General features: G+C 29.7%; 1 protein-coding gene across 1 annotated transcript in view; it reads right to left on the reverse strand.

Annotated features, from left to right (window-relative positions):
• Positions 1-13145, reverse strand: part of Ptp99A (Protein tyrosine phosphatase 99A) — a 584596-nt gene that overhangs the window by 262962 nt on the left and 308489 nt on the right. Inside the window, exon 6 of the mRNA XM_065503698.1 lies at positions 8003-8190. Coding sequence (XP_065359770.1) covers positions 8003-8190 — 188 coding nt within the window. The remainder of the gene's footprint in view (positions 1-8002; positions 8191-13145) is intronic.

Genomic DNA, 13145 nt, shown 5'->3' on the forward strand with positions numbered 1-13145 from the left:
TGTTATAAAACTTGTAAAAATATTGTAATGGTTAAAGTAAACATGCGTAGCTATATTTATGAATAGTTCGGCACATTTTCCTAGAACTGCTGGGCAGCAACGTCACACAAACATAGTCTTATGGTAACAAACTCAATACATTATGCGAGAGTAAAAATGAAAATGAAGAAGAATTGTAACTAATGCCTACGTAAATCTCTAAAGTTATGAAAATTGCATGATAATCCTTAAAAAAAAGGAACAAAATAGTAAAAAAAAAATAAAGATGAAAAAAGCAACATTGGCATACAGCCAGGAGGTTACAAGAGCACCACTTATATTACACACATCCCTATAATCAAAGACAAACACAGATACTCAGATCCACATACACCTACTATCCTATATGTATGTGCAGTTCCTGTTATGAAAGCCAACTATGGAATAAATATTTATACATGAGCACGTGTACTAGTTGGTGTATCCATTTATTTGAGGGTGATATGGTCCAATGTCTGGTTGTATGTAAATGTCTCTACTGTTTGCAGCAAAAAATTTAATGTTTTCCTTTTGTGGTCTCTCTATTCTTTTCACTTTTTGTTTTTATTAGTGTTTTTTTTATTAGTATTGTTGCGTTTTCTTTTTGTTTCTTCTAATATTGTATGTATGAGTAATGAATACCTAACGATGGCAGCAAAGCTGTTTGTAAAACCCTGGCTTATAGGTAAATTAAGTCTTTTAACTTATGTATGCGTATGCGAGGGTGGTTTATATATGAAATTTCATGTGTGACATATGTTGTCTTTTTATAGTGATAGTGCTTTTACCAATATGTTTTAGCAATTTGTTTAGTACTTTCATTTTAAAGTGCTGTTTAGTCCAGCTAAGTGCCTGAGATCTTTAAAACTTTATACGTAATTCGCAACCACTTCGGGAATTTAATGAAAAGACAACTAATTTTTTCTATTTCTTATTTTTTGTCCTGCAATGATTTCATGTCATGTGAACCAACTTTTGAAATCCATGTCTTCCGATCGTGATGAAATTTGCACCAAGGTAAGTACTATTAGATAAAAAAACACAATTTAACAAGATCGGTCAAGAACTCTCTAAAGAAGAACTAAATTGTTAACTTTTTTTTTGCAAAATCAAAAACTTTTTAGACTTTTTTTCGAAATGGGCCTTTTTCTCAAAAGAAAGCCTACGTCTTATCCTTGAAGACCTTTTTGGTCGCTTAGTATCTAATTATTTTTTTTTTTTCGAAATGGACCCTTATTTTTGCTTAAAAAACAGACCTAAGTCTTTTTCTTTAAGAGCTAAGTGGGCCTTTTTTACTTTTTTTTTCTCAAAAGAAAGCTTATGTTTTGTCATTTAAGACCTTTTTGACATTTAATACAATTTTAGATGTTTTTTTTTGCAAAATCAAAATTTTTTTTTCTTTTTTGTTTTTGAAAAAATGGGACCATTTTTTGTGTTCAAAGAAAGCTTTGGTCTATTTAAGAGGACCTTTCGTGCAAAAAAAAAATAAAAAGGAAAAAGAAAAAAATTCAAAAAAACAAAAATTGTATATCTTAGTTACAAAACATTAAGCACGGATCGTAATAAAAGAGAAACGCCGTACAACGAAATTGAAATTTATTGGGCTATTGTCAAAGCTAAATTAAAGACAAGTAAGAAAGTATGGTCGGTCAAGCCCGACCATATAATACCCTACACTTAGTAAATGTGCAAAAATATTTTTCTATTAAAATATCAATAATTTATATTCGTGACTGATTTTCGGAAGTGGGCCTTATATGGGAGCTGTGATCAGTTATGAACCGATCACCATGAAATTAGGTCGTGTGATTTATGTCTATATGGAAGTTATGTATGTTGAATTTTTTGTATATACCAAAATATTTAAGACATTTATGTACGTTAAAGTGATTTTCGGAAGCGCGTCTATATGGGAGTTATGACTAATTATGGACCGATCGTAACAAAATTTGGTGACATGAATTTTGTATATATAAAACTTATTTGAAGCGAAATTTGTGTAGATACATATATATATTAAATATTTATGACCGATAAAGTCCAATTTCGGAAGGACATTTGTATGGGGGCTAGGTGAAATAATGGCCCGATTTCAGCCAGTTTCAATAGGCTTGGTCCTTGGGCGAAAAAAATTATATGTACCAAATTTTATTGAAATATCTTAAAAATTGCGATCTGTACTTTGCGCACAAGGTTTACATGGACAGACAACCAGCCACTATTGTGGTGTAAGGTATAAAAATGGAAGTGCTATTATCGACAATAAACAAATGTTATCTGCTTGGAAAAAATATGCACAATAAATGGACCGAAAAGTTGTGCAAAAGTTAATGGGTACCATCAAGTTAAAAACTACAATATTTATTAAAAATTAAGATATTTAACTAGATTTTTGCATATTCATATCTGTTAATAGTTAAATAAGATAAAATTTATGGTTGAACATTATGAAATAGCATTTTTCTTTATGTAGATTAGAGTGACAATCAGTTGTATGGAAAAAAAAATTTGTTAAAATTTTGAAGAGTGCCGGGTGGAATATTGTGACAAAAGTTAAGTGCTGAAAATTTTAGCCAAATCGGACAACGATTTCTGGACGCGCATCGAGGTCAAAGTTCAGATATATGCTAAATTTTACTATTTATTGGAATAAATAGGTAAATCTTGTTAACTTTCTGCATTGTTTTCTAGAAATATGTAGATTTATTTATATTAATGAATATTACATTAAAAAGATTTTTTGGAAATTGACCCTGTATCTCCTTTGGGTCAAAATGACCCAAAAACTGTATTATCGCCAAAATTCGAAAAAAATGCAAATTTTTCAGTTTTTGAAAAAATTTAACTACTAAATTAATACTTTTGCAATTGAATGCAAAAGAATCGAAATATGTACGTAATTATCATTGTAATGAGATATAAATGACAAAATTTGGTTAAAAAATGTTAAAGTTATTACAAATTCGCCAGACCATTAACGTGTTTCAGGCCACTTGAACAAAAAATTTAGGAAAAAAAATTAACATATTTCGTGAAAAATAAAAGCTAATTCTTATTTAAAATATATCCGTATTTATTTGTGTATGAGTTTTTGTCTTCGTATGATACCGTTAACCTATTCGCAGGTATGACCAAACAAATTTAATTTGTTTAACGGCTGTTTCAAATCTCCATTTTCAAATTTTTAAAAATGTTGTTAAACAAATTTCAGAGTTTGTTGATCATCACTTGGGAATTTATTGTCAACATAATAGGTAATAAAAATTATGTCAATACCTCCTATAGTTTTTCCGTACCTTCGATTTAAATTTTGCGATTTTCAAGAAAAACTATTTTTTTTGTCCATATTTTGGCGAATGAGCCCACTTTCCTTACTCTTATAAATTTTAGGTAAAACTTATTCATAATATTGTAATCCTGGTAATTATAAATATGGTCTGAAAGTTTTACTAAAATCGGAAAACGTTAACCTTTAAATCGTGTAGGTCAAAGGTAAAATTTTTCAATATTTGGAATTTCTAATGAAAAGATAGCAAAATGTTATACATATATTTTTGGGCAGATTTTAATGAAACTCTTTGAAATCTAAAAAAATCGGCTGTCACTCTAATATATATGATTGCAGTGAATAAGTAAATGTTTATGATGATGTCATAATCTGATTACAACACATAATGATATAATGATTCATCATGATTGCCACAAACATATAGTTTAAAACAATCATATATATGATTGCGACAAAAATGGGTTTCTTAACTTTACCATATCATGGTTACCACCATCATATAAATAATTACAGTGACTATAATACTGTTAAAAAAAACTTGTGAAAATGTTGAAATTATTATAGTAAACATGTACAATTATATTTCTTCTCTGGGTGTAGTTTTTTTTAGTTAGGTTTAATAAATTCAATCCAAATGCGATTGAGAAATGGATGTGGAAAGTCGCCTCTGATAAATTGTTCAATGTAACTAACTTGGAATAAAATTATTGGTCTTGTAATAAATTATTTCCTAAGTTGAAAATAAATTTGTTTGATATTAATTGAATAATTTTTTATTCTAAAAATTTTGTTCATTCGAATAAAGTTTTTCATTGATTAGTCGAATAATTTTTAATTATTGCCAAAAATAGGTCAACAAATCGAGATTTGTGGGCCGATTTTTCGATTTGAAAAAGAAACCGAACCAATACTATACCCGAGATATTGCTCAAGTTATTTTGGGGGCTTCGGAAAGTTAATTTCAGCAGATGTATGGACATGGGGTGGCAAATGAAAAACTGTTAAAATTGCTAGCGAAATGACAAACTCATATATGCCCTTACCACTCACGATGAATGTAATTCTGAGTAATTGCTAAACAATTAATTATAAACCAAGATTCATACTAAACTAATGCATCATTTGTTTAAACAAATGCTCTTGGGCTTAAAGTGCATAAATACTCAAAGATTTATTCAAGTAGTTTTTAATTTTATTTGTTGCATAATTGTAGATTTTAGTTCCAATTTTCTGTTGCTGAAGTTTTTGTTGCGTTTATGTGAATGTTGGGGTTTTTTGTTTGTAGTTTATTACCTGTATCGTTTCAGTTTTATACCAAATTATATTTGCTAATATTTGCATAAATTGCACAACATGAATATGCATAAACATTTGTAAATATGCATATATGTATACGAATGTATGACTGTGATACTTTGTTCCATTTTACATACAATTTGTTTATTCATTTTGCTTTTATTTTGTTTCACATTTACTTCTTTTTATTTATTTTTTTTGTTGTTGTTGCAGCTTGTTTTTCTAACCACTTGTAATGGCTTTTCGTTTTTTTTTCTCTTCAGTTCTTTTCTTCATTTTACTGAGTTGGTTTTTCCTGTATTTTTCACTTTTAATGCATAAATCTTGTGGACTTAAGTTGTTATTTTGCTTGTATGTGTCTACTACTTTTATAATATGTAGCATGTATGTATGTATATATTTTGTATGTGTCAGTGTTAGTGTTACAGGGATAGTATATGTGTGAGTGTAAGGTAGTAGTCTGTGTGGTTTGTGTAATTTTAGTGATGCTTTTAGGAATTTTTGTTGAAAACACTTATGGATTAACTAGCATGACTTTTTAAGTAAAAATGAAATTATATAATTTTTAATAATTCACCAGAGATAGTAAGTATTCAAGCATACAAACAAACACTTAAACATACACACACACACACACACTAACATACCTTACCCTGTACATAGACATTTAAACTCCATGTTTTATTCACATACTTTTACACACTTCCATTCATATGCATCCATACAGTTATTTAATAGTTTGCTTACCCCTGTAAGTATGTGAAATATTCTCTGTACACATTGTGTAATATAAAGTATACGTACCGTATGCAGTCATTAATGTTAAGTGCCTAAAACTTTCAAGCATGTTTAACTTAAAATATTTTTTTTATCTTTTTTAGTTTTTTTTTTGTATTTAGTGTATTATATATGTATACTTTCTCAAAATTTTTATTTGATTTTCTATACAGAGAGCAAGAAGTTAAAAGTTTTGTGTTAAAACTCAAATTAAAAATAGTTTATAATGTTGGTTTAATTTGAAGAAAGTATTTTTCATATATGGTGTGGGGTAAATCAAAATTTTAATTAGATGCAGTTTGTGTACTTTACTATTAAAGCTTTTTAAAGGGATATAGTATTTTTTGTTGATAATTTAACAGAAAAGCTGTTTGGGGAAATAAGAGACTTATTTAAAGTCAGACAGATATAGAAATACAGAGGTGAAAATTAAGAATAATGGAGGTGATGTTAACTGGGAAATTTAGCTAAAATGTTTAAATATTAGCAAAAGGGTATTATATTTATACCCTTAACCATGAGTGGCAACGATCTATATAAGTTTATCATTTCGTTTGCAATTTCTACATTTTTCATTTGCCACCTCCCAAAGTATAAATATAAATTCTGAATTGTTACACAGGGCAACAAAATCGAACAAATGTTAGAGGCTTTTTAAACCACTACACAATTTTGATGTATTGTGTTTCCAGTAGTACAAATATGATCCAAATTTTAAATTCTACGGAGAAGTTTGTTTAAAAAAATTGTGATTTTTTTTAGACGTTTCTCCACATAACTAATGATAATTCAAAAACGGTTAGTCCCATATTATTAAAGTAAATTTAAAAAGATTGGAATTTACATAATCTTTAATCCATTTATATAGTGCGTTTTAATCTACTCAGTAGTTTCGGAGTTATAATAAAAAATTTAAGCAAAAAATATATTTTTACGTGAAAATTGCAAAATTTTTTGTTTTTAAAAAATCATGAAAAATTGAAAACGGAAGTAAATGTTTAGATTTATTGCTTTATCGCAAAGCCACATGTAATAGCAACAAAACGAGATACCGACCTTAAAAATCGATGAATTATTTTCGAGTTTATGCAAAATTAAGTGAATTCGCTCATTTTCACAAAATTTTAGTTTTTTGTTTGATATGCATAAATTTGAGTAGTTAATGTTCTGCTTTCGAATGATTGAATTTTGAAAACAGTTATCCACACACATATATATTGCTTTTCAATCGGCTCAGTAGTTTCGGAATTATAATAACAAATTAAAGCAAAAAATATATTTTTAACGTGAAAATAGAAAATTTGTTTATTTTAAAAAAATCATGAAATATCGAAAACGGCAGAAATTTTTCAGATTTATTCCTTTATCGCAAAGCCACATGTAATAGGAACAAAATGATATATCGATCATAAAAACCCATGGATTCTTTTGGACAATGGTCTATTCTATAGAGTAGACAATGGTCTATTCTATAGAGTAGACAATGGTCTATTCTGTAGAGTAGACAATGGTCTATTCTATAGAGTAGACAATGGTCTATTCTATAGAGTAGACAATGGTCCATTCTATAGAGTAGACAATGGTCTATTCTATAGAGTAGACAATGGTCTATTCTATAGAGTAGACAATGGTCTATTCTATAGAGTAGACAATTGTCTATAGAGTAGACAATGGTCTATTCTATAGAGTAGACAATGGTCTATTCTATAGAGTAGACAATGGTCTATTCTATAGAGTAGACAATGGTCTATTCTATAGAGTAGACAATGGTCTATTCTATAGAGTAGACAATGGTCTATTCTATAGAGTAGACAATGGTCTATTCTATAGAGTAGACAATGGTCTATTCTATAGAGTAGACAATGGTCTATTCTATAGAGTAGACAATGGTCTATTCTATAGAGTAGACAATGGTCTATTCTATAGAGTAGACAATGGTCTATTCTATAGAGTAGACAATGGTCTATTCTATAGAGTAGACAATGGTCTATTCTATAGAGTAGACAATGGTCTATTCTATAGAGTAGACAATGGTCTATTCTATAGAGTAGACAATGGTCTATTCTATAGAGTAGACAATGGTCTATTCTATAGAGTAGACAATGGTCTATTCTATAGAGTATACGATGGTCTATTCTATAGAGTATACGATGGTCTATCGTATAGAGTAGACAATGGTCTATTCTATAGAGTAGTCGATGGTCTATCCTGTAGTGCAGATGGTGGGCTTTTCCATACAGTAGATGATCTTTGATTGTATAGATTAGACGATATTCTATAGAAATATACCATTGTCTATACAGTAGACGATATTCTATTCAATACAGTAGACGATATTCTTTTCTATAGAATAGATTATGATGTAATCAATGGAGTAGGCAATGTTCTATAGATCAGACATTGGTACGGACGATGTTCTAGGCGATGATTTATTCTATAGACCTATCTATGATCTATTCCATAAATCAAATGATGGTTTGTTATATTCTATACCGCATACGATCAGCTGTTGCATAGAGCTGACGAAGATTTATTCCAAAAAACACAATTTCTTAAGAGATTATTCCATGGAGCTAATTCCATCTGGAATATCTGGCAAACATTCATACAAACAAAACTTACCTCAATCGTTGAATCTCGTATATAGATTTCTTTGGTGTCATTGGGATTACGATCTCGGGGTCTATAGGTAATACGATAACCAAGAAATTCTCCCAATATCGTATCCGGAGGTGGTGGTTTCCATGATATATATACAGAGGTGGATGATGTATTGTGGGCAGCTGTGGGTATGGGTTTACCCGTAGGCGCTAAAAATATAATTTATAATAATAAAGAAAACACATTAGAATTGAAAATATGAACAAAAATTAATCAACAAAATTTTACTTTGAAGTTAATGGTTCAGAAAATTCTGTTGTAAACAAAATTAAGGAAGCTATTTTAAATGCTAATCAACAATTTGGAAAATAATACGCAACGTATTTGTTCAAACAGCAAAATTCTTTAATTTTCATAATTTTATGCCAGCAGCAACAGCATCATAGTAAATTTTGAACAAATAGAACAAAAACCAAAAATATTCTGTAGAGTAGATGAGGAAAACGACCTTATGAATTTGTTCCGTGTTATTAAATTTTATTGAAATTCTTTTAACGAAAGTTGTTCTCACAAAGTACAACTACTAACGTAGTCGTGCCACATTAATACATGATGCAGAAACCAACAACGAGATGTTGTTCTGTTTATACACTCACACACTTGCTGCATACACACACACACTGACATAATATCCCAGCGGGAAAAAGATGCAGTAAAGAGGCCTTCCTAAATGCCTCATTTTGCAGACACAAGGACTTGCAAAATCATTTTGCCGCATTGCAAAATCATTTCAATTTTACACGGCGTGTCATTGCGAGCCAAGGCCTTGCATACTCGCTGCTGTTAGAGGGCTGAGAGAAGGCCTACTTATGATGGGCTGTTGGCAGCCAACAAGCTCACTTGTTATTAGAAGGGGATTCATATGGCTTCTTGAACACCTTCTAAGAGCAGGCAGGGTGGAATGAGTATCGGATCTTTTAGAATGTGTAAGTATGCCTTTTAGAAGGCCTACAAATTGAAGTCCTATCATTTTTTCCCGCTGGGATGTATAGATACATATATATATGTAAGTATGTATAAACTTACAATCATAGTCTAATACAGCAAGCCATACATACAATCAACAGAGTAAATGTAGATAATAACATGGCAAAGTGGCAAATCTAACATCAAACAACAGGAGATGGTTTTTTTTCCAGCAAACAGAACACATATAGCTGTACGCCAAAAATAAAAAAAAGAGAAGAAGGAAAACCCCTTAACGCTAAATGGAGGCCTGATCATACGTATAAGTGGGTCATTTGAAAAGATGTTTAACAAACTGAACGATGCTTTCTTGTTAATACATGTACTTTTGGGCTTTATATTTGAAGAATTTTTTTAAGCAACACATGATCAAGTAGTACAATAGGAAGGAAATATAAATATTCGACAAAGCATCGGACCATACTCCTTCATAATTTGTTAAAACTTGGTACACAGGTCATTTATAATTATACAAAACTTTAAATTTTGTTTGTCTTTTTCCATTAAGCTGTTAAGTAACTTATCATTCCGCCGTTTTTATCATACATTTATACAGAAGCAATAAACATTTAGTACACGTATGTCTATGTACAGAGTTTTTCTAAAACATACTCTAACAAAATAATAATAGTATTCTGCTACACACAATGTTTTTGTATGTTGTACTACACCTGACTTAAATATGTGAGTGTGTGTTTGCTTTGGTACTTGAAAAACATTGTATGAAGGCAATAAGTATTGTTCAGAGTAACAACAGGTGTGGCCTCACCACACATTCACAGCAAGAAACGTATATGTATATGAGTGGCTGTATCAGTGGAGAGTGAAACATGCTCAACAAAAGGAAATAGAAACGAAATGAAAAAAAAGAAATGGGAAAAAAATTGTCATGTGGAGCGTTACGCTAATGAGACACAACGGTGCCTAAGGCAGTCTAAATTGTACACAACCAACCTATTTACACCAAACTACACACTACTCACCAACCCATTCATAGATACAAGTTATACATTCACAATGCAGGCACACGCCTACCTATTGAATAATATAGCATATTCTTTGTCTTATCTGTAGCGGTAATAGGGTAGCGCGGAATTATTTAAAATTAATACTAACTTGTAATCACACTGCCTTACACTTGTATGTTAATCAGATCAACCAGTTAGAAATGGCAGATTTGTTGTAGATCACGAAAATAATAATAAACAAATAAGAAAGTATAATACCCTACACCAAGTAAAAGAGCAAAACATTTTTCTTTTAAAATTTCAATAATTTATATTTTTGAGTGATTTTCGGAAGTGGGCCTTATATGGGGGCTATGACCAATTATAGACCGATCACCATCAAATTAGGTCGTGGGATTTACGTCTATATGAAAGTTAACTAGGGTATTCGAATTATTCGATTTTTCTCTTGTTCGAATAAAACGAATTATTCGAATAAGAGATTTTAACTTGTTCGAATAATTCGATTACACGTTTAAAATTAATCGAATTATTCGAATAATTTAAATTTTTTTATAAAAGTAAAGAATGAAGTTTTGATGTCGGTTTTTTAATATTTTATTGTTGAAGAAAAACAAAAAATAACGTTAAAGTTAACAATTCAAGTATTGATAAAATGTTAAAAACATTTGAAAACAAAGTCCATCATTAAATTTTCAACAGAAAAATCAGATTTACTACCGAACAATCTACAAAACAATTGACTAGCAAACCCTTTAGCTTCCGTTTTGGAGCTATGCTTTAAAAATTTGAGCTAGTTGGACATGATCCTGAATTCAAATACAATATATGCGTATTAAGAACTTTTTTATGTCTTTCATTAATTTGGGTTTTAAATTGAGTAAGAAATTCTTTACTTAATTAATTATTCACTATTTCTAAATTATTTATAACAAATTATATTATACATCAAGCTCTATCAACTTTGCCGAATATTTGCTTAATAAAGTGGTCTTGGGGTATTACACAACAAAGGGAATCTGTCCAAAGTTTGATATCATTGTCAGTAAACGTGGCTAATTTGAAGTTAGTCAGTTCATGATCGATGCATTTACAAATACGCAAAAAGTTTATTACCATATTAGACAATGATGTTCAAAATCATGTATAAGATGAAATCCATGCTTTTCTTGCAGATTACGTTAGTTTGTAATATTTGTGTTTATCATTCGATTTATTAAATATTTTGCAACACTTACGTACGCGGTTAATAACATCACTTATATACATATATTTTAAGATCATGGCTTTCATATATTTCAATGTTATCATTATAAATGTCATCCTCAATATCAGACCGTTTCAAAATCACATTCTCCATCACATTCAACTCCATTTTAATCTAAGTTAATATTTTGATTATTAATTGCGATTCTTCTAATATTTCGCCAGCTAAATAACAAATATTTTATTTTTATTAATTTCATTGGTTCAAGTCCTAAGTTAAAAATTTTGAAAGATTTGTTTTTAGAATTGTAACTTCTTGCTGTAATATTTATATATTTACAGGAAGAGCTATCGGAACACTCAACTACAGTGACCGAAAGTCCCTTTGTCTTTAGTTATTTGTCAAATTTCAGAAACAATACAATTTTTGTGAGTCATTATTACTTATTTAAATTTGGAATTATGATCTTCATTGCTATTGGGAATTGGTTTCCGTGAAATGGAAGTGTCGAAAGGTCGTTTTCAGCATTAAGATTGATCCTTGTTGTACAAATATTACTGACAAAAAAATAAAAACCAGAATCTGACAAATATTTCTGACAAAAAATAATAAAAACCATATAACAAATTCTGACAAAAACAAATAATAAAAATCAAAAATAACAAATATTTCTGACAAAAAAAAAATCATGAATTTATAAAGCTTTTTTTTACGAAAATATAGTTGAAAACGATTAAATGGTCTCTCTGATAGTTTCTTGTGGTTGCACTGTGCTCGAATTTGACACTTTTTTTCTGTCAAGCGGGTCAAACTAATTCGAGTATGCTGAATCCAGCACCACTGGACCGTTTTTTTAGGTTTGCTCTTGTTTTCGGGATATTTCGAAAATGGAAAAGGTTGCACAACATGTATTCGCGTTGCACTGTGTTATTAACAGTTTTATACAGGGACCGTAACAGTTATAAGTGATGTCAAAAAAGTTATTTTAAAACAGTTATTTTGTGACTTTAAAAATAAAAATCCATCTAAAACAGTTATTATTCAACGTAAAAATAAAATTTCGCATGAAACAATTAATAAAAGAGTTTTAAATAGCCGTCATAAAAACACTCATTTGAGGAGTTTTATTTTTTCCGTCAGAAAATAAAACTCATTTTATGTAAATTGACACCCAAAGCTTGCCGTTGGTCCGACCCATAGAGACGAGACACTCCGAATTGTCAAAGAAAAATACAACAAATCAGATGTCTGATACACCAACAAAATGCATTGACTAGCATGTATTTTGTTGTTGCCAGAGATAGGTTTTTGACAACAGACTTAGGTTTTTGACAATTACGTCTCGTCTCTATGTTGCCCTATGGTCAGATCATTACAAGTATTGTAATTGAATAAATTAGTATTGTAATTGAATAAATTGTCATTAAAATAAAATCAAGTTGGATTTTTATTTGTTATTTTTTGATTCTTATTATCAAATTGTTCTTTTTTTTCTTAAAAAATAAATTACTACAAACATTATATCAGATAGACTCAATAAAGAAAGATACTGAAAAATGTAGAAAATAAATGAACAGAGTTTTATTTCCTGACGGGAAAAACAAAACTATTCCAATGACTTTTATTTTATGACAGAAAAAATAAAACTCCTCAAATGAGTTTTTTTTATGACGGCTATTTAAAACTCTTTTTTTATGTGTTTCATGCGAAGTTTTATTTTTAAGTTGAAAAATATCTGTTATCTGTGGAGTTGACTCTAGCATAAAGAGTTTTTGATTTAAAATTTTCTGGATAAACGGTATTTACTGTCCCTGGTTTTATAGCCTGAAAAAAACGGTGCCCAAATTCATGAATAGAGCAGATTTTTGAAAATTTATTTGTGTGAACTTCAAAACTTAGCTCTATCTTATTACTGTACAAAAAATCTCAAATATATACATCCTGTACTCATTGTCATTTTAAG

The sequence above is a fragment of the Calliphora vicina genome, chromosome 1 (genome assembly GCF_958450345.1).
Source record: "Calliphora vicina chromosome 1, idCalVici1.1, whole genome shotgun sequence".
Taxonomy (NCBI): domain Eukaryota; kingdom Metazoa; phylum Arthropoda; class Insecta; order Diptera; family Calliphoridae; genus Calliphora; species Calliphora vicina.